Source organism: Miniopterus schreibersii (genome assembly GCF_964146895.1).
Source record: "Miniopterus schreibersii genome assembly, chromosome: 3".
In the NCBI taxonomy this organism is placed as follows: domain Eukaryota; kingdom Metazoa; phylum Chordata; class Mammalia; order Chiroptera; family Miniopteridae; genus Miniopterus; species Miniopterus schreibersii.
In genome coordinates this window covers 15,087,197-15,108,343 of record NC_138103.1, presented here as the reverse complement: position 1 = coordinate 15,108,343, position 21,147 = coordinate 15,087,197, and the positions used below count along the sequence as shown (strand labels likewise).

Sequence of the window (21,147 nt, the reverse complement as noted above, 5' to 3'; positions counted from 1 at the left end):
TAGGTGACCACTGATACAGACGATGCCTTGGAAGGGTCTCACCTTTATTGTTTTCTCCCAGCATATTTCCATTTTGAAAGTGCCAGATCCTCTCTATGTAACCACCGATTTTTACTAATGCTGTGTGCTCTAGGAAAATCAACCTAAAATTTGGTTTCCTCAGAAAAAACAGAATGAAAGCAGGGGCAAATCGCAAAATGTGAATCGGTAGACATACTAATGAATAAAACTGTCTTCAAAAGGTTGGCGTATATGAAAGTTTGTCCCCTACAACCCAGGAAAAGAACTGCACTTTGTTAATACAGAATAATCACATATTTACCTGCGCATGAGACTATCAACTCACTTTTTAATATAAAGAACATAATTATCACTGAAAAACAAAAATGTAGCGACAGCATTATTTTTTTAAGCATGGGTAATTTTCCCTTGGAAACTTGATATATAAATAGATAGATGGATAGATATGAAGCAGCAATTCTAAATTAGCCCCTTATATATTTTAAATTGAACCCAATGTATTTCCCACCATTTGGGAAACTTGGAGTGGTCTCTAAGGGAATCCCCCTGAAGAGTATTTTCACAATGTGCTGATTAAAACAGTGCAGTTGTTTCCCATCATTCATCACAAGCGTTTTAAAATAAGCTAAACAATTCTAAAGTGAATTAAATTGCTTACCTTTGAGCCTCGCTCATTAAAAATAATTTCAACATCTAAGATTTTACCAAATTGCTGCAAAGAAACAGAAATATTTTATAAGCAAGGAGAGAAATGGAGTAAATCATATTATGCACATTGGGAATGGTACCCTGAGCCAGAATCCTTTTTTTCTTTTAATATACAAGGGTATACATTTTATTTCATTCTATCATTAAGCAATGCACTTGAACCAAGAGAAAAAAAACAACTACACATGTAATTTCCATATTATGCCATACCCCACTGAGTGAGATTTCGTAGTAGGGGCCTGGAACACGACAGGTAGGAGGGGAATTTTATTTTCCTCCCTTTATGTCTGCAGCATTGCTTTCCCAGGCACTGAGCAGCAAAGATTAGCAATGGCTAAGGCAGCTGCTGACCCTCCTCGGCTGCTCCACTAATCACTGCTGGAAAACCCTCGATGGAGTGGGATTTGGGTAGTAAAATGTCCAAATAGAATATGAGGTTGAGGATTTCGGCCTCCAGCCCCGATAAAAGCTAGAAACAGCCAGGCCAAGTGAGAGAAGTAAAGTACAAAGAGAGAAAAGCGAGCTCCACTATCCAAGCGCCCATCAGAACCGAGACATCGGCACAGTTGTGACTAGTCCACTGGCTGAGATGTGCTTCTCTCCAGATGATTCTCGGTGTTGTCAAACAAACAGATTTCAGACAATTAGAACGAATGCCTTCCATAAAAAGGGAAGGTGACTCCACATAGTCCAGTCTAGGAACACAGTTTCAGATGACAAATAAATGGGACAGTCATGGTTAATACAGATGCCTAGTTAGATTTAAATTTCAAATTTTTTTTAAAAATATATCTTTATTGATTTCAGAGAGAGGAAAGGAGAGGGGGAGAGAGCGATAGAAACCTCAGTGATGAGAGAGTCATTGATCAGCTGCAGCCCGCAACCCGGGCATGTGCCCTGACCTGGAATCGAACCCCGATCGCCTGGATCCCAGGTCGACACTCAACCGCTGAGCCACGCCCCAGCCGGGCTAAATTTCAAATTTTTAAGAGTAATTATACTCTGAAAATGACAATACCGGGGACACACCTATACTTTATAAAATACTTGTTATCTAAAATTCAAATTCAACTATCGTATCTGCTAAATCTGGTATCCTCCTGAGAAAGGATATCAAGCAATCCCTGATTCACACTTTAAAAAAGAAGAGAGGTGCGCACCCTGAAACCAGAAGCATCTGCTAACCCAAATCCATCTCCTTGACCCTGGAATCCTGTCGGTTTTCTTCAGTCACATGAAGTCGAGTGGGCGATTTTGAGGGCAGGTGGGAGAGGGTGGCATAAACGTAGGCGGCATGGCCCAGGGCAAAATAAGATGGCAATTTTACATGCAGAATGAGAGCAAATGTTCACGGTAGTGATTAAAAAGTAAACAGGGTAACATAAAGTAATGCTTCCACCTTCCTTCTCCTTAATTTTGAGCTTTCAGATTGTTCCATTGGCTTCTGCAGCCTGGATTTTCATTGCATCCTTTATTACTCTAGGAGACTGTATTCTGCCTCTCTCCCCTGCGTGGAGAGCATGGAGTAAGTAGCCTCTATGTCACAGACGACAGAGTGGCTGGGAGGGAGGGAGGGGTGAGACAGAGAAGGGACAATCTGAACACAGATTACTGAGGGCAACTTGCCCGCCCGCCGAGCATCAGTCCTAGAACGCTCGGGGGCCCTGAGAGTGAGTGTCCAGGGGGTTCTGCTAAGACTCAAGAAAAACAAAATTATTTGGAGCAAACAGAGGCTATCCACTGAAACATATAAGTCATTCTATCTTACTTGGAAAGACAGAAAAACATATGCATACAGTAGTTGGATATAAATAGCTCAAAACCTTGAAATGAAAGTAGTTCTGACTATGAGAAAAGGAAACCCAAAGCTATGTCACCCTGTGCCACTGAAACGTGTCCATTGCCCAGGATATGTTCCCAGCTGGGGGGTCACAGAGTTGGATTTTTCTTGAGGAACAAAAGTGCTTCTCTACTTCCCAAAGAATGAGAAGGACAGGCAGGAATCAAGAAGACAAGGGTCACCTAAAAGGGGAGCTGGAAGGATGCTACATGGACAGGCACTCCTCGGGTTCAGTTCCAGGCCAGGGCAATAAAGCAATGATCTTGTGATAATGCTGGTCACATGATTTTTGTGTTTCCCAATGCATATGAAACATGTTTACACTATACTGTAGTCTGTTGAGTGTGTAATAGCATTATGTCTAAGAAATATACATATCTTAATTAAAAATACTTTATTGGCTAAATAGTGCTAACCATCATCTGAGCCTTCTGCGAGTCGTAATCTTTTTGCTGGTGGAGGGTCTTATTTTCAATTTGTAGAAAAATGCCCTATCTGCAAAGCACAACATAGTGAAGTGCAATAAAATGAGGTCTTCCCATATAATGGAAATACCAAGAAACATGCAGCTAGCTCACCCTGTAATTTTTAGACACTCAAATGGTCTTTTGGTCAAGAGAATACTTGGCTGCAGAGCATTCTCAGTGCCCTAGATTTGGGCAGAGAAAAATCATTAAAAACAGAGAAAGAAAACTTTCAGATTTGGGCAATGAAGGGTTTGCCATTGAAAGGTGAGCTAAATTTCACAGTAAAAAACCCTCCAGCTTGGTGAACTACTTGGAAGCAGTAATTTTGATGTAACCTTAGAAAAGTCAGTCCACACAGATGCCATCATGTGTATTTCAGGCATAAGAGCCTGAAAACACACACATTTATGGATTGAGAAGCTCGAAAAGGACTTCTTCCAAAGCCATGAAGCAAATGTCATCTATGGAACATTCCCTAAGCAGCCAACATAAAAACACTTCCTTTAAAATAAGATCCGGTTGAGAAAGAACCAACCAAAGAGTAATCTCAGCATGTGTCTTTCCCTAAATTAAACGATGACACCATATGCCCCCAAATGGTCTCAAACGTTTGCCTCTTTGGCGGCTGCCATGGGGCTGATGATTCTCAGAGCCAAGGAAACAAGCCTTAAGAAGAATGCTGATGTCAGCCCCATTCCTGAGACAGTTGTGTACTATATTTATAGTATCAACAGTTTAATTGGGAAGTTTGGTACTAATGATGTAAACACAGCTGGCACATTTTCAGTTTAAATAGACACGACTCATTCGCAGACAGAACTAGCATTTGTTTGCTCAACACCAATGTTCAGCTGCGTTCAGCAGCGCCTCGGGATCCACGCGAGGGTGTCTCAGCGGCTGCACCGAGAGCGAAACCCGGGAGCTCACAGGCAGGCACATGGGCAAATATGTACCAGGCATTTGTAGACATTCTCAGATCAAATAATATTTCTCTGAAAAAACTGTGCAAGATGTTCAATGGATTCAGCCTGAAACATGAAAGTGAAGGTTAGTTCAAAGAGTGTACAGGGAGGCTAAGAAAAGGCATCACCTGAGTTTTCCTGAGGTCAGCTGCATGTTCAGAATGCAGACACAGGAGGCACCGTGCCACGTCCAAACAAATGGCTTTGCTGCTTATAGCATCACAGCGGATGGAACTCCGGCATTAACACTGAGGGTGCAGCCATCTCTAACTCTCTATTTTATTACTACGAAAGCTTCTTTTGCATGTTCTGAAAGTCATGTGGTCTGGTTTCTGGGTGACCATCAAGAGAGACTTCAGTGGATCACACACATACCCAGTGAGTCTGTATTTTAATAACAAAAGCAAGGCCGTGACAGGAAGGGTGCTGCGCAAATTTGAAACCTGAACTCCATGAGCAGCTGTTTCTGAAAATAATTCTACAATGGAATGTGTTGTTAGTGGTCTGGATAAATTATAACCACCTCTCTCTTCCCAAACCCAGAAATGCTTAAATTTTGAATTTTAGGTTAAATTAAGCTTCGTGTTCAGAAGCAAGATATTATAATTAATCTGGTGGAAATCCATACATCCCTTTAATGGGATCATCAAGAACTCAATGTAAAGGAAGTACAGGCTCATGAATGATCCAAGTAGCCAGGCCAGGACCAACATTCCTTCCAGTGAAATATCTAGAACAGATGCCCTGATCACATGTTAGATCCATCCACTCTCACCCCAACTGGTGCTTTAAAAAGACTTCTACTTTGGATATTGTGGCTACATAACTGCTTGACCAAGGGATGATGCGTTTTAAAAGAAATAATAAAGGAAATCTATAATAAGCTAGAAGAGTCCATGACAAACACAGAAATGAATGTCTCCAAAGAGGAGAGAAAGCAAAGAATATGAAGTGCACGTGGAAGAAAAGGTAACCAGAATGGCAACGAAGAGGTCCTGGAGCCACAAACAAAAAGTAAAATGTGAGGCACTGTGGTAACCACTAGGCCCCCAGAGGTTGCAAACTTCCTGATTGAATTATTAGTGGCTACAGAAGTTGTATGAACACTGCCAGGTTTTAGGCAGTTTGAGAAAGGAGGCTGCTTTTTTGTCTTGTGTTTTAAGTTTGAAATTCCTCAGCCATATTTAAGAAAAGAGACAAAGGAGAAAAGCACGGAGGTCTTTGTGAGGGTTTTTCAACATCATCACGGTCATTGTAGCTTCTGCCAAAGTAAAGGGACAAAAGCAAAATATGCCACCAAAAGGAGAGAAGATAGCCTCATGCTTAAGTCTCTTAAGTGGGGTGTGGGCAGCCAGTCAGCATGTTTAGGGGTACCTTTCAATGTGATTCATGCCACTTAATGTATCATATGGCAGGAATCAGCTTGTTACCACCAATGTTTGGCCAGGAAGAATAGATTTTTTTTTTAGTGTTAAAATTACATTTCTTCAAAATGATGGCTACAAGCCAAGGAGGCCTCAGAGTTATTGCAGAGACCAGGAATCCATATGTGCCCAATAATTTTTATGGATGAAACCTATAAAAAACTTGCATGCTTTTCTAATGGACACAGATGCTGTTTGTGATAAACAAAATCAATTTTAGTATTACTGAATGCATGCTGTGTTTTCTTAATGCACAAATAGTAAGTGTATCTATCATCTTATCAAGTCGACATCTTGTCAGTTGCTTGACAATTTTGACTTTTACAAAAAGTGGCTGTGAAACCGGTAGATTTTGATCAAAGTTTGACATCTGATAGTATGACTGATCTTTTGGCAAGACTTTGCTCTGTGCCACCTGCCCTGCTCCTGTAAGAGTAGAGAGGCTCACATATTAAGGCACCCAGGATCACTTCTCTGGGAGTTCTAGCTGTGAATATTTTTTAAAATATGTTTTTATTGATTTCAGAGAGAGGAGAGAGAGAGAAACATCAATAATGATAGTCATCGATTGGCTGCCTCCTGCACGCTCCCTCCTGGGGACCGAGCCTAAAACCTGGGCATGCGCCCTGACTAGGAATCAAACCATGACCTCCTGGTTCATAGGTCAATGTTCAACCACTGAGCCACACCAGCCAGACTAGCTATGAATATTTTGAATGCCTCTCCAACTTAGCAATGTAGCTCTCCAGTAACTTTCAAGATAACCCAGAAGACCAAGGCGTAAAAAGCACCCTCAGGGGTGGGAATTAGGGTGTGCTACAATGAGTGACACCATAAAAGAGCACCAGATGGTCATCCAGAGGACCAAATTCAAAGCCACCACCCCAGTGACACTTGCTGTGTCAAGACGGACTGAAGAGTAAGACGGCTTCCTAACCTGATATGGCAAAAGGAATCCAATTCCTCAGGCTTCCCATCACTCAAATCTGGTCCCACCGCTCCACACATACTTAACCTCCACTTTAACTTCCAATGCTCTGCACTTTTCAAAGTCATCTTTGACCTGAAAGTGCCCGAGGGTACCTCTGCTCTGCAACAGTTAGAGGGCTCAACTCAAGGTTATTACCAAATGAGAGAGATGAAAGTGCAGAAGCTGACCTTTTCCTCTGAAATGTCAGGATTCAAGTCCGGGTATCTTAAATATGAGGACGTTTGTTCTGCTTCTGTGTCAGATGCACCCTTGATAAACATCAGGCATGTTAAGGAAATAAAAGGAGCGCGCTAACCCCCCAGTCGCAGGGCAACGAGCCAGCGCTCCCTTCTCGCATGGGGACTGAGACCTACTCTGCCCAGAACTGGACACGAAAGTTGGGCTTTTCCTTACTCCTTCTGTCATATCTGTATCCATCCAAAAGCTCTTAGAAGAAGACTCTCCTGCAGCCAACCTCTACTCTCAGTCAAATATTAAGAACATAGTTCTGTTTGTTGAATCCGTAGATACTCCCACGGTTGCTGGGCTGTCCTGGACAGACCGACTACACCTGCAAACGTGCGTAATATCCAAGCCCATCACAGCTTTGTCCCTCGGTGAAAATGAACCCGAAGAAATGGCAAGCTCATCCCTCCCCGAGGTGGACAGTGTACATACTGTCCAGAAATATTGTCTGGGTCATGATGTCCCATGAGGAAGCAACCCTATCATTTCTTTTCTCTGGGTTGGTGGTGGCTTCTGCCTGTCTCTGCGTTTCGCCACGGTGCCTGGGCGAGGCTGTCATTTCTTGCAAACGACATAGGGACCTCTGAACCCTCATCGCCGATTCCAGGAGAATGCATACCGCAGGGTGTAGGTCAGACTTAGAACCCTCTAGCTTTTGCTTTGTTTTCTCTTTTCACGAAGCTTTAGGCAGAACTAATTCTCTACAGCTGCATCAGACGCCTAAACGCACAGTGCCTGGGAAGAGTAAGACGTGCTTGAGTGTGTCCCGGTGATGTGGCAACCGCCATAGAGAGAACCAAATTGAGACACAATGTTTATTTTAGCCATGACATGGGGTCCAGGCCCCTCAATTTGGGATCGCCAATAGGCTTGTTTCAACAGTGTATTATCTGGGAGTTAATTTTCCACTTGATATTCAAGTGACTAATTAGAAGGAGACCATTTGGCAAAATGGAAACACGGTGGACATGCAAAGAAATTTATGCTAAAGTCATACACAGATCCTAACCACCCTATAGCCACAAAACAGGACGTAAAATCCCCGCCTTCCCCCTGTTTAAGCATCTCCCCCTCAAATCATAAATGTCAAGAACTTACATGGACGGAAGGGCTCTGGGGCCCAGAGCAGCACCGCAGAGAACAAGGGCAGTACTTACACCAAACATTTGTCGGAGGTCGGGATCCCGGAACCGAAAGGGGATGTTGGAGACGTGCAGCCGCTTGGGCTGCGACTTGTTTTCTGTGTTTTCAGAAGGTTGTGTCTGGGGCTGGCCATCCGTCGGCGCTGCGTCATCTGTCTGCTAAAAGAATGGGAGCAAAGCAGAGAGGCTCTGAGTGGGTCCGCACAGGAGCTCGGTGCACACATGACAAAGCCTGTTTGACCACTGGCTGACCCACCGACTAGACGGGGGAACGGATGACAAGTGTATGAATAAACGAAAGCATGCACGAGGGAGCGACCCGCCCCGCCACCTTCCAGCGATCATCGAGGACACATATTGATACGCAAACAGAAAGAACAGGAGCTGCGTTTTCTCTGCTGGCAGTGAGATTTGGTTGCATGTCCAGGAGATGCAAAGGACCTTGAACCATGGGATTCTCCCTTCTGGGGAGGGGGGGGGGGTCAGGGGTCTTGGTATTCTTAAGTCTGCAGAAGCAGCAGCTGAGACTGCAACTTTCATCTGCTTTTTCCCTCCTACTGGAAGTTGCTGTTCAAACGCAAATTGCAAGGAGCTCCTTCCCGTATACCTTCGCACCAAGAAGGAAACTTGGATTTGGATTTGTGCGTAACTGCTGGATGTTTCAGCTTAGTAAACCGAATTAGGAATTACAGAGGTTATGATTAAACATATTAAATGATTAATAGCATTATGCCGCTCATGTGAAAATTAAAATGAATCATCTTTAGTCCAACACGACTTTGGAGAAATCTTTGTGTTGTTTCCTTTGATAAAAACATATAGCGCCCAATTAATTATTTTGTAGCATGCACATACATACAAATGCTCATAAATTGCTATGTAGGAATACCTGTGTGTTAAAAGTAATTTTTAAAAATGTAAAAAAATTTTTTAAAGTGTTCAGACAATGGAGAGGTTGAGAGAGAACAATAGAATTTCTCCCCCCCCCGCCCCCCCCCCCAGACTGAGCATGTCTGGTTATGCAGTGGGATTTAACACAGAGGACTAGATTGCAGAGAGGACCTAATGCAATAGGAAGTGAACAAAACAGCTCCTGCACAGCCTCCAGCATGTCTCAGGCTGAGACCCAGGGAAGGGATCCCTGCTGACCCTCACGTTGAGTCTATTGGGGTGCGAGCTACAGATTCAGAACATGCCTGTGCTTCATGACCCTCTAAAATTAGTCTCCTAAAAATCACCACGCACTCGGCGGCTTCATGCAAGATATTTATTTTCTCAAGCTCTGGGGGCCAGAAGTCTACAAAGAAGCTGCCTCCAGGGCCACGTCCCCTCCCTAGGCTCGAGGAGAGAATCCTTCCTCTCTTCCTGCTTCTGGTGGCCTCTGGACTGCATCTCTCTAATGTCCATCTTCATGGTCACATGGCCTTCTTCCCCATCTGCGTCTGAGGCTCAAATCTCCCTCTGCCTTTTTCTTCTTATATGGACAGTAGTCGATGGGTTTAGAGCTCCCCCTAAATCTAGAATGGTCTTGTCTCGGGATCCTTAATCACATCTTCAAATACCCCTTTTCCAAATAAGGTCACATTCGCAGGTTTGTGAAGGTCAGGACATGGACATATTTTTTTAAAGCCACTATTAAACCAGGACATGGACGTATTTTTTTAAAGCCACCATTAAACCCACTAGTCCCCCATAAACAAACCCCAAGTGGATGTGGAGTGAGTAGCTGTTACCAGGAGTGAATGCACTTCATACCCCATCAGGCTGCATGAGGCCATCTAAAGGGTTGGCCTCAAACCAGGTCCGGTACAGAGGAGAATATCCATTCCTGCCAGAGCTGCCCCAGGCTCCCATCTGTCACACTGGTCACTTTAATGAGTTCCCAAAATAGACAGGAGACTTGAGTCTTCCCTTCACCAGCCCAGGTTTGCAGGCTGCCTTTCCACCCCCTGCCTCTGGATGCAAGATGCTGGGCTGAGAAGCCCCCCACTGGCCTCCCAAAGCCATCGGCACTCTCTAAGGACAAGGACTTGTCTGCAGGTTCCCTGAGCCCAGCACTGTCCATCACACAGATGGGCCGAGCCATTGCAGTATCCCTAAGAAGCTTGTTGGATTTTATGGTAAAGACACAGAGTGACTTTCTAAAAACAAAAATAAAATAATATGAAAAAGCTAAGAAACTTGTTCAGGGGACCAAACACGTAGAATGTATATTTCTGAAAGGCAGGGACCATCCGGTTTATAGGTGCCTCCTCCAAGGCTGGTGCATGTCCAGGCTCAGTGAAAATTCACTGCTGAAGGAAGAACTCTCGATTGACCCATGTCCGATTTTTAAAAGTCACTTGGCTCTGGAGTGGGACCCAGTTGAATTGGAAATGCTCCTCATAAGCAGGTTTGGGAGATCAGAAGGTCAGAGGCCAGGTTCTCTGCCCAGACATCACCCATTAGAGGTCATCACTGGTCCCATTATCTAAACCAGCTGCATCAGCACCTCTGCTCTCCTTGCCCGTTGATTTTTTGACACAGCACATCCTACTTCTTACCTTTGTGTTACATGCTTCTGTGAATGTGTAGTGTCTGCCTTCCCCACCAGAATATAAGCTGCAGGTGAGTAGGGACTGTGGAAGCATCCACTGTTTTGCCCTCGCCCTCAAGAGCAGTTTCTCGGGGACAGAAATGTTGACGTTGGGGGCTGGCTGACTCTTTGATGGGGGGCTGTCCTGTGCACGGGAGGATCTCAGAAACACCCCTGCCCTCCATCCACTAGGCGCCAGTGCTACACCCCTGAGCTGGAGCAACTAAAAATATCTTCTGAGGTTCAAACGTCTCCTGGTGCAGGAGGGAAGGAAGGAGGGAGATTTCGCCCGTTGAATCTGCTGACCTAGAATGCACGGTAAGTTCTCACGTAAATATCTGAGGTGTAAGTAATACGCTTGGTTTTGCTATGGCTGAGCTGCAGGACTGCTAACTTCACGTCTCTGGGCCTTCATTTGCATATTTGTAAAATAAGTTTATATCTGTCCTGGGCCCTTTGACGTGGGGTAATGGCACCAAAGGCTTTGGGACAGTTAAGTCCTATGCACAACAGGGGGCATTATTGTTATTGCTATTATTAGTATCAATAACCATCAGCCTGTGTTCCTTATTTCACAGGCCCAGGGATGCGGAAGGCTCTGAGATGCAGTCTCCCCACCACGCAGGAGAGGCCACAGGACCCCACATGGATGGAAAGTCCATGAACCTCCAGAGGTGGGCCTCCAGGCAGCACATGGGGGAGTTTCCCAAACAGGCTCATCAGGATGGCAAAGCCAGTTTGTGCTCCGGCCCAGTTCAAAGGCCCTATTAGGAGGCAGGATGTGTGCCACAGAATTTTTCCTAATAAACAAACTCCCCAGATATCGGCGTAGGTTATAAATGTTAAGAAAACACCACTGGTGCTTTAATCTCCCGCAGATCACTTAGTGCTTCCACAAAGACCTTAATAAAGAACCGCGGGGCTCCCTCTGCTATAATCGTTCCTAATTCAATGAATAGCTCTGAGCATCCCAAGGCTAATCCTGGTGAAATTGGATTTTGATATCGACCAATCCTGGGATGACTGTTGGAGAGAATCCGCATGGTCGTGGAGGAGTGTGCTCCTGCCAGGCTCCGGCCCCGCCCCGCGGCGGCCTTTCTCCAGGCCCGTGTAGACGTGCCCAGCTCGCCTGCCTGCCATCTCCACCTCCCGAGGGTGCCCGGGTGTCCGGGAGTGGAGAGGGGTGAGGAATTTTGCATCTGGACATCTCGGAGTTAAACTCCAATTCCATCACGTGCTAGCCCGGCTCCCTAAACCTTTCTGAGCTTCAGTTTCCAAGGCTGTGAGCAAGGATACAAGATTTCCATCACGGGGCTGTGTGTGGTTCCAAGTTCCTGGTCGCACTGTAGGTGACCGTCACAAGGATGGATGAGAAAACGTGGTCAAGCTATCAGCAGGAATTAGAATTCTGAGAGAAATCAGAGATGTGGAAGCACAGTGTTGTGTGTGTGTGGGAGGGGAATGATTAGAAATAAAACAAGAATTGTATCAAATTATATTTGATGATAAAAAGCAAATTAAGCTACCCCAAAACACACCCCTTTGGCATAAGGACTGTCTTGAGCTGATTATTTTTGAGAAACAGCAGACACAGGAGAAGCTCTGAAAACAAAGTCAAAGTGCCTTTTGTGAGGGACATTTACATCTATCAGGGAAATCTTTATCTGTAAGGGTGTCTTCCTGGGCCAGAAGAGAACATGACCCTAAATCACAAACTCTTATCAGTGGAGAAGGCCTGACTTAAGTCTGCAGAACAACATTACCCTTGTTAAGTCTGCTTTCCCGTAACCTCCCGTAAGTGCCCGCCCCAAATCATCTTTTGTCTTTAGCTGGAGATTGCATTTAAGGTTGGGGCTTGGGTGATTTTCAGGATTTACTTAGTTTTCCTGGGTATCTCCCATGTATGTAGGAGGTATACATGTTAGCAAACTTCTGTTGTTTTTCTCTTCTTGCTGGGGGCAGGGAACATCTCATGTAAGAACCTAAAAGGCTAGAGGGAAAATGATTTTTCTCCCCTACATGATGAAAATTAAAAACACATGTAGTCGTAACACAGCACTAGCTACTTTTCAAGGATGGTTGATCAACACTTGAGAGACACTTGAGAGCAGCCCCGTCCAATAAAATAAAATGGGAGCCGCATATGCAATTTAAAAATTTCTATAAGGGGCATAAATGGTGATAGATGGAGACTTGACTTGGGGTGGTAAATGCACAATACGGCGTACAGATGACGTGTTGTAGAATTGTGCACCTGAAACCTGTATAATTTTGTTAACAAGCGTCACCCCAGTAAATTCAATAAAAAGGAAAAAATAAAATATAAAATTAAAATACAATGTTCTAGGAGCCATACTTCAAAATAGTAAAAAGGAACATGAGTTAATTTTAAGAATGTATTTATTTTAATCTAATTTATCAAAAATATTATTTCAGTATGTAATCAGTACAAACAGTATTTTGTATCATTTTTTATTTTTTTGTACCCAATCCTCGAAATCTTGGGTAAAACTTGCACTTATGGCTCATCACCTCAATATGGACATTCCATTTTCACTGGAAATACCTGACCTGTGTTTAGGCTCTGAAAAATTGACAGTTAAATATCCAAGATTTTCAAAATATACTTAAAAGGTTTCTAATAACTGAATTAAGTATCAGTGTTCAAACTAAAGTAGAATCAAACCCAATATTCACACCAGCCATATGTCAAGGGCTCAAAAGAAACCTGTGGCCCATAGAATAATGGCCTTTAGCAATGTTAACATCCTAAACCCTGGAACCTGTGAATAGGCTACTCTACATGACAAAGGGGGATTAAGGTTGCAGAGAGAATTTAGGTGGGTAATCAACTGATTTGAAATAGGGAGATGATCCGGCATCATGCAGTGGGCCCAGTGGAGTCACTCGAGTCTTTACAGGTGGAAGGAGGGGAGAACAGCAGCCAGAGTGGGAGAGATGTAGCTGTTGAGAAAGGCTCACCGGCCACTGCTGTCTTCCTAGTTGGAGGCACTGGACCATGAGGCAAAAAAATTAGGACGGCCTCTGGGAGCCATGGAATTCAAAGGAAGGGATCCTATCCAGAGCATGCAGGAAGAAATATAATCCTGAAGACATGGTGGAATTGGCCTGGTGAGGCTCAGGCCAGACCCCTGACATCCACAACGGTCAGGTCACACACTTGTGTTGCGTGAGTCACTAAGATTGTGGTGATTTGTTGTGGCAGTGAATGCACGCCCTCCTTAGGAAGCCTAGGTACAGAGCAAGGTTTCCATCACCGCAGAAAGCTCTGTTGGACCTTGCTGCTTTATAGTGGTGGTGTCATGTCCTCAGGGGATGGGAGTGGACAGTGGGTTTAAAATAGAAGAAAGTAAGGAAAGAGAGAGGTAAGGTCTTCCCTTGGCCAGTGGTGATGGGGGGGGGGGGGGGCTTCAAAATTTGGGATATGATTATTTGGGAGTCAACTCTATGTACCTAAGTTTTAAGTAAAAAAATAAAAATAAAAACATGATGATGAAATAAATGTGAGTATTGTGAGAATTAAAGATAAATACACAGCACATACATAGGACTAGGCCTGTCATGAGGCTGGTTCGACCATGGCAGTTGCCATCATTATTTTTGATATTATTGTTACTGGTGGGATTTCTCTTCAGCCTGTAGGTAAATTTCTTAACCTACTTCTGTGCTCATGGATACACTGAAGATTTTGTGAAAGTTATGGATGGACCTGCTCCCTGGGGGTGGGGTAGAATGCACATATGCCTGAATTTTACATAGAATTTCAGGAAGTTTACAAACTCCCTGAAGGATACATAGACACCCATGGACCCCTGGATGAGCATTACTGCTCTGGAGGGCATTTGCCCTTCCCCTCTTCTGAGTTGAAACATTTGATGCTGAATATTACCATCCACTGACCGCTTATAAGCCCAATGTGGGACCCCCTAAAGGGTCTGGGATAGGGGATCTAAAATAGAATTGTGCTGAGGTCCTACTGTGAGCCAGGCATCTTGCTGGGTGTTTTTCATACCTTGTCCCACAGAATCACCTTAACAATTCAGAAAGCTGAGACTCAGAGAGGTTAAGTGATCTGTCCAAAGTCACATAGCAAAAAGATGGCAGAGCCAGGGTTGAACCTAGGATATGTAATTCCATGTCCTAGAATCTTTTCAGCCCTCAATGGCCTCCCAGGGTCAAGGTGAAGATGCCCTGGAAGGTCCAAACAACCCAGCTCTAGAAGGCAAGTGCAAAGCACTCTTATAGAGGAGTAAAGATTCACTGCCACTCTAACCATCCGTGCTCCAGGTCTGGACAGAAACAGAATGAGCTCTGTGAATAGGGCCCTATTACAATCAACCAACGATAAAGTAACCAATCCTGATGCCTCGTTAGAGCTCCTAGAGTCCTGTGTTCACCTCTGTTGAACCCTGATTAACCATATGTTTTTTAAAATCATCAGTTTGCCCAGCTGGGCATGGCTCAGCAGTTGAATGTCGACCTAGGATCTAGGCGATTGGGGTTCGATTCCCGGTCAGGGCACATGCCCAGGTTGCAGGCTGCAGCCGATCAATGACTCTCTCATCATTCATGTTTCTATCTCTCCCTCTACCTCTCCTTTCCTCTCTCTGAAATCCATAAAGATATACTAAAAAAATAAAATAAAATCAGTTTATTTGCCTCTCTGTCTTACTAGAATATAACCATCCCAAAGACACACCCTATTGAATATATTTTTGAAGTCTTTTACCGAGGCACAGAGTAGGCACTCAGTAAATCTTGCCCACAGCACTCCAGGAAACCTCTCTGGGTCCAGCTTTGTCCACGAGCATCCTCGAGTCTGCCACCCAGGTATCAAAACCCAGCACCGGAGATGAGATGCTAATGTGGCACAGTTTCCCCCCAGCCGGCCTACTGAATATTCAGCATCTTCCCTCTCCTACAGGCTTAATTCTCTCCGTGCACAAACCTCTTAATAGTGTTAAATAAAAAGTGTGCTTTTGAAGAGCCAGCTGCCTCTCCCTCCCCCATCCATTTTCTCAGCGAGAAGAGCTGCGAGTGTCTTTGAGGCATTATTTGATTAAGTTGACAATATGATGTGAGCGATGGTCGAGTACCCACTGTGATGAACTTTGGACCAAATTGATTTGTGTAACCAACACTTGCTCCGTCTCTCCTTGCAGCCTGAATGGCGGTCTTGATTTAGCCAGTAATTCCAGGCGCCAAGTGAATTTACGGGGCCCACAGCCCCTCTCTCTCAATCTGCAGAGAATAGTTGGAGCAAAGCATGGACTGGCATAATTCAATACATTGTACTATACGCTCAGAAAATAATATCACAGAGCTCTGCAATATACCTATTTGATTTGATTTGTAAACCTGATAAAAAAGCAATCGAGAAAAGTTCAGGGGGAAAATATATATGTTCTAAGCAAAAATGTAACTATATTGAATGTGTACAAAGAACCAAAGAAAGGGACGGGGGGGAGCAGAGAAAATCATGCATACTAAATCAACTTCATACCCTGCATTAGACAATATTGCATATTCTCCATTTAAAATGGAGCAAGATTGTGCAAAGTTATTTTCCATGAAAAATAATAATAATGGTAAGCCCCGGGACTGCGAATTAAAAGCCACGTCTCGGCTTTGCTCGCAATCCCGTTGCAAAACGGGGCTCGTCCCAACTCTCTCAGCTTCGTGCTTTTTCACTGGAGCTCTGTAGGCAGACAAATAAGTTAATCACACAGCTTCGGATGCCGTTAATGCCTCCTTCCTAGCTCGGCGGGGCTGACTCCACAGGCAGGTGACACAGATTTAAGAAAAACATCCCATTTCCCTCAGCTCGAGTGAATTCAATGCTCTGCTGCAAAGATGAGATTCCTCAGACAGGAATGAGGCTGACGGGCGGAGAAGTGCTGACAAATTCTTTGCTATTTTTTTACCCTTTAAATATATAGGACGAGCATGCAGGGGCCAAGTGTTTAACACATCAGTAAAGGAGACGAACTGCCAAGGTGTCTGTATTAGTCTGCTCTGGCTGCTGTAACAAAATATAACAGATCGCCCGGCTTAGGCCATTTATTTCGCACTGTTCTGAGGCTGAGATGTGTGAGATCAAGGTGTCTGCATATTCGGTTCCTGCTGAGAGCTCACTTTCTGCCTTGCTGCCTCCTCACTAACCCTCACAGGGGGGAGGGAGAATGGGCTCTCTCGGTTCTTCTTCTTATAAGGATGCTAATCCCATTGTGAGGAGCCTGCCCTCGTGACCTTACCTAACCCGATCCCCACCTCCAAACACCATCGCATTGGGGTTAGGGCTTCAACACATGAGTTTGGGGGAGGGAACAACAACAGTCAGCCCACAGCAGTGTCACTGAAGCAGGGCTTGCAAACTCCTGGGACTAAGGAGAGGGGCAGGGGTTTCACTGGGCTGGAAGCCACATGTTCTCTTATTCAGTCATTCAAAATGTATTTGTTGAGCAGCTACTATATATCAGTCCCTGGGGATATAGCAGGCAAGTTTTGGGGATTGGTGTCTGCTTAACAGGGAGGAGAATCATAAGATTCTATAAAGTGCTCTTTCTCTATTTCACATTCAAAGGTTTGGGTTTTAGTTCCAGGAATAAGGGATTGGAAATAACAGTAAATATTTATAGACTTTGGAACCAAACTCTATGAGTTGGAATTTCAGCTCTACCACTTTCTTCATCTAGAAAAAAAGAAATACTTTTATGAACACCTACCCCAAATGAGTCACTACAGGTAAGTGCGCTTCCTGGCCCATAATTATTTTGATGATCAACATTTAATAAACATTAATTGAACAATTAGCACCCTGTTAGGCCCTTTGCATGCAGTATGTTTCACCTGGTGACTCAGAGGATGATTCTATTATTTGTCCCCATTTATGATAAAAGAACTGAGCTTCAGAGGGGCTAAGAGCTGCTTCAGGATGCTCAGTTAGAAGACGGCAGGCAGTGTGGCAGAATGGTTGAGAGTGTGGACTTGTAATTTCCTGAGTCTAATTCCTTTATGACGTCTAAAGATGCAATAGTCTTCTGGCCACTCTTGCAGGCACCCCATCTTCTTGTTCAGATCAATACCAATTTAATCATCAATTCAAAATGAAAGAAAATGTTGATATTTTGTAGTGAATCCTCAAATCCACCTAGCTCAAAGATTCCCCCCCTAACATATTATGCAGGAATTAATTTAACCAAATGGAAAATCTACACATTATGCTGATTTTCTGGGCTTAAGAAAACTGCTGAGCATAATTTGGTTGCAGAAAATTGGTGATGAATTTAAGCTGGAACTGATCTCAGGCCGGACCATTTTAATGTTTCCGAAGTGAGTAAGATTCCAGCTGTCTTCCTAGTGCTGCAGACCTGCATCCTGATGGACCTGCGAGGCCAGGAGGCATTTCCTGCCTCTTCACCCCTACCTTTCCAGCCCTCTCAGTGTCTGTGGGAACAGGTCCACGGGTAGGACCATATTCCTTCTTCCCCTCTGGGCCTTGTTCTTTTGTGGCTGGGGGTTGGGAGAAGGGACAAAGGGACTGAGGAGGCAGTGACATAAGAGGCTTCCCGGTGGTGAGAAGCCAGTGTCTCTCTTTGCTCTCTCTCTCTCATTCTCCTGGAGCTCTTGTGCCTGGTTGGCATCTGCAGGTGTCGAGCAGCCTGAGGTGTCCACATGCATAGGTTACTCGGGGCAGTGATCAGCTGTCCCATCACCTTCCATTGTTGCCCAGACCTATGTCATCAAGGGAAGTCCTCAATGCTCCCGGCTCTCCTTTTAGACTGGGGTCCCTCTTTCAGCATGAGGCTTCCTGGACAGGCCTAGAGCTCCTGCCCCGTCCTCTGGGCTTCACGTTCTTTCAAGAGCCAGGGGAACCCTAGGGAGTGGATGGCAGGTGCCCTAACACATGCTCCACGATAGTTCTTTTTCATCCAGCTGTTTCGGATTTCACCAGCACGCCTCCACCTTTGTAAGTCCCACATAAGTAGCAGGCACCAGTCTCTATGCCAACGACATCCCCACACGCAACTTATTTAAGGAACGTGTCAGGTTCTGCCAAGACCTCTGCCACTACGTCCTGCTTTAATGACATGAACATGAACCTTCTCATCGGCTAGCTCGGGCGAGCATGAAACTGGGATGATACGGCAGCCCCCCCTTCTTGCTGGACCCCACTCTCATTCCTGGAGTGACTCTCTTGCAGCTTTCTGCACACCCCATCTTAGCCCCCTGGCTTTCTTTAATCCCACTCAGAAATCAAAGCCAATTTAAATATCAATTCAAAAAGAAAAAAAATGCTAATATTTTGTAGTGAATCCTCAAATCCACCTAACTCAAAGATCTTTTCCCCCTAACGTATTACGCACGATTTAATTTAACCAAATGGCAAATCTACACATTATGCTAATTTTCCAGGCCTAAGAAGACTGCTGAGAGCGTAATTCGGTTGCACAGAAAATTGGTGATGAATTTAAGATGGAACTGATCTCAGCGAAAATCCCTGGATTTTCCTTACTAATTATTTCTTTCTTTATATAAACCCTTGGAACAAAGAGACAAGCACTCCAAGGGGTTTGTTCTAGGACTACTGGGGTTTCTCCAGTATCCTCGGAGACATATGCAGATATCTTTCTTTGTGAGCGTTACTATGTCTATTCACAGACATCTGACAAAGAATCCTGCCTCATAATGTACACAACTTCTGAAAACTGCTGACACGATTCAGATTACTTCTGAGTTCCAAATCCTACTCATCAGTAGGCTCATTTCTCTTGCACTGGTGGGTGGAAAGAGGTGGAAATACAAGTTAGGAAATGAAAATACTAAGAAATATACTGTGGAAACAGAAATGCCTGCATCTCCTTTCCAGTTTGCTCCTCGCCTAGATAGGCAGCAAATTTTTTCTTAAAGGTCCATAGAGTAAATGGTTAGACTTTGCCAGCCACACCACTGCACCTAAAAGCAGCCACAGGCAATAGGTCAACAAATGATGAGCATAGTTGTGTTCCAATAAAGCTTTATTTACAAAAACAGGCAGTGGACCAGATTTGGCCCGAGGGCCATCATTTGTCATATTTGTTCTTAGAGGAACCAACACTCTGGGCCTACACTGCTCTATTTGCTCCCATTTAAAGAGCTCCTGCTTGTATAAAGAACATTTTCTAGATGTGAGGGGTAAAGGATGAGTAGGACGTCCTCAGAGAGCCCTTGGGATCTCCTAGTTGGTGCGTATGGGGAAAAAATAATGAACCATGCAATCACAAGACAGTGGGCGAGTCCTCTGATGGAAGGGCCTTTGGATACATAACCCAACGATAGAGGACATATGGAAAACTTCTTGAAGAAAGCCTTACTCATCTAGAAACTTGGCAGCGGGACATTAGCAGAGCTCACCGGCAAACCTTCTGATGGTCTAAAGTCCAATTCTTACAATGAAGACAGAGAAACATCCACTAGTCCTGGGGTTATTTCTCACCTAATTGTGTCATTCATGGCCCTAATGAGAAGACGGTGAGACTCAAAGGGTAAGATTTGAGTGGCAGACAAGATGCTGTGTGACTGTGGGCATGTCGCTCACCTTCTCAGTCTCCATTTTCTCTTTTGTGAAATAAGAATGACAATACCAGCCCCTTCTTGAGTCCGAGAGAAGCAAATAGGACTATACTCCAGAAGGTGCTTTATCTGTTTCCAGGTGTTGTGCATCTGTAGTCAACCTTTCCATTTTTCTGATTTCTTTACTTAAATAAGTAAGGTTTGCTCACATAGCAGATGAAAGCATGGAAACCAGTCTGGCAACTGGAACACTTTTAATCAGTGGAAGTCCTTCAATTCAGGAGACTTGGATTCAAGTCTAACTTTTGCCAGTGTCTCACTATGTCGTGTTTCTGTAATGAAATTACTGCATCTGAATAAATGAAGACACTGAATTTGGTGGCCTTGCAGGTACCATGTCTAAACACTTAAGGCTCTGAGACTCAGGAAGGGTGAGTGCAGTGGTTGGGGGTACTTTAATAGTGGGGGTAGTTTTGTGATCACCCCTAGAAAAATGCAGCTTTTACGGTCTGGAAGGTAGATGGGTTTGCCTATGGTTGGAGGTGTAGAAAGATCTCCATGTACTAAATCAGTCTACTTCCAAGTGTAACCTTCAAATCACTTCTAAGTCACCTGTTGAAAATGCAGATTCGTGGACCCCACCCCAAAACTAACCATTAATCATTATGGACCCAAGATGAATCATTTCAAATAATCCTGATGGGTGACTGATGTACTCTAACATCTTAAAAGCAACTGTCTGATACCCTCGGGAGGCGATAGTGTGAGCTTCTGTTTCTGGACTGAGAAAACAATTGGGACTGGGCCGCTAATGCCTAGCAATCTGACCTTGGACATGTTACATCACTCTACACCTTACCTTCCATTAAAACAAGAATTTGTGAATTCATTCATTCAAAGAATATCGATTGACTGCCTTCAATGTGACTGGGCAAGAACCAAAACACAGGAGGAAGATTAAAACAGTAACACATGCAAAGCGCCTACCAATGACTTGAGGCACTTTGTAAGCACTGAGTAAACATTAGTCAGGGACATCCGTCAACTACTTTCCCTACTTGCCTTCCAAAAGCAAAGCCATTGTTTAGAGGACAAATTCCAAGCCTTAGATTGGATCTCTTGGGTAGCAGGGTTTGCACACAGCCATTGGAGGCCCTTGATGTGGGCAGCGTGCTTTCTCCCTGAATTAGAACCTCCACCTAAAAAAGAGATGTTTATA

The 21,147-nt window shown here is 44.3% G+C and overlaps 1 protein-coding gene across 25 annotated transcripts in view; it reads right to left on the bottom strand.

Moving 5' to 3' along the window:
• Positions 1–21,147, bottom strand: part of RBFOX1 (RNA binding fox-1 homolog 1) — a 1,935,778-nt gene that overhangs the window by 115,144 nt on the left and 1,799,487 nt on the right. For all 25 annotated transcript variants that reach the window (XM_081132161.1, XM_081132157.1, XM_081132151.1 and 22 more), the window contains 2 exons: positions 7,796–7,939; positions 680–733 (listed from right to left, as the gene is read on the bottom strand). In XM_081132161.1, coding sequence (XP_080988287.1) covers positions 680–733; positions 7,796–7,939 — 198 coding nt within the window. The remainder of the gene's footprint in view (positions 1–679; positions 734–7,795; positions 7,940–21,147) is intronic.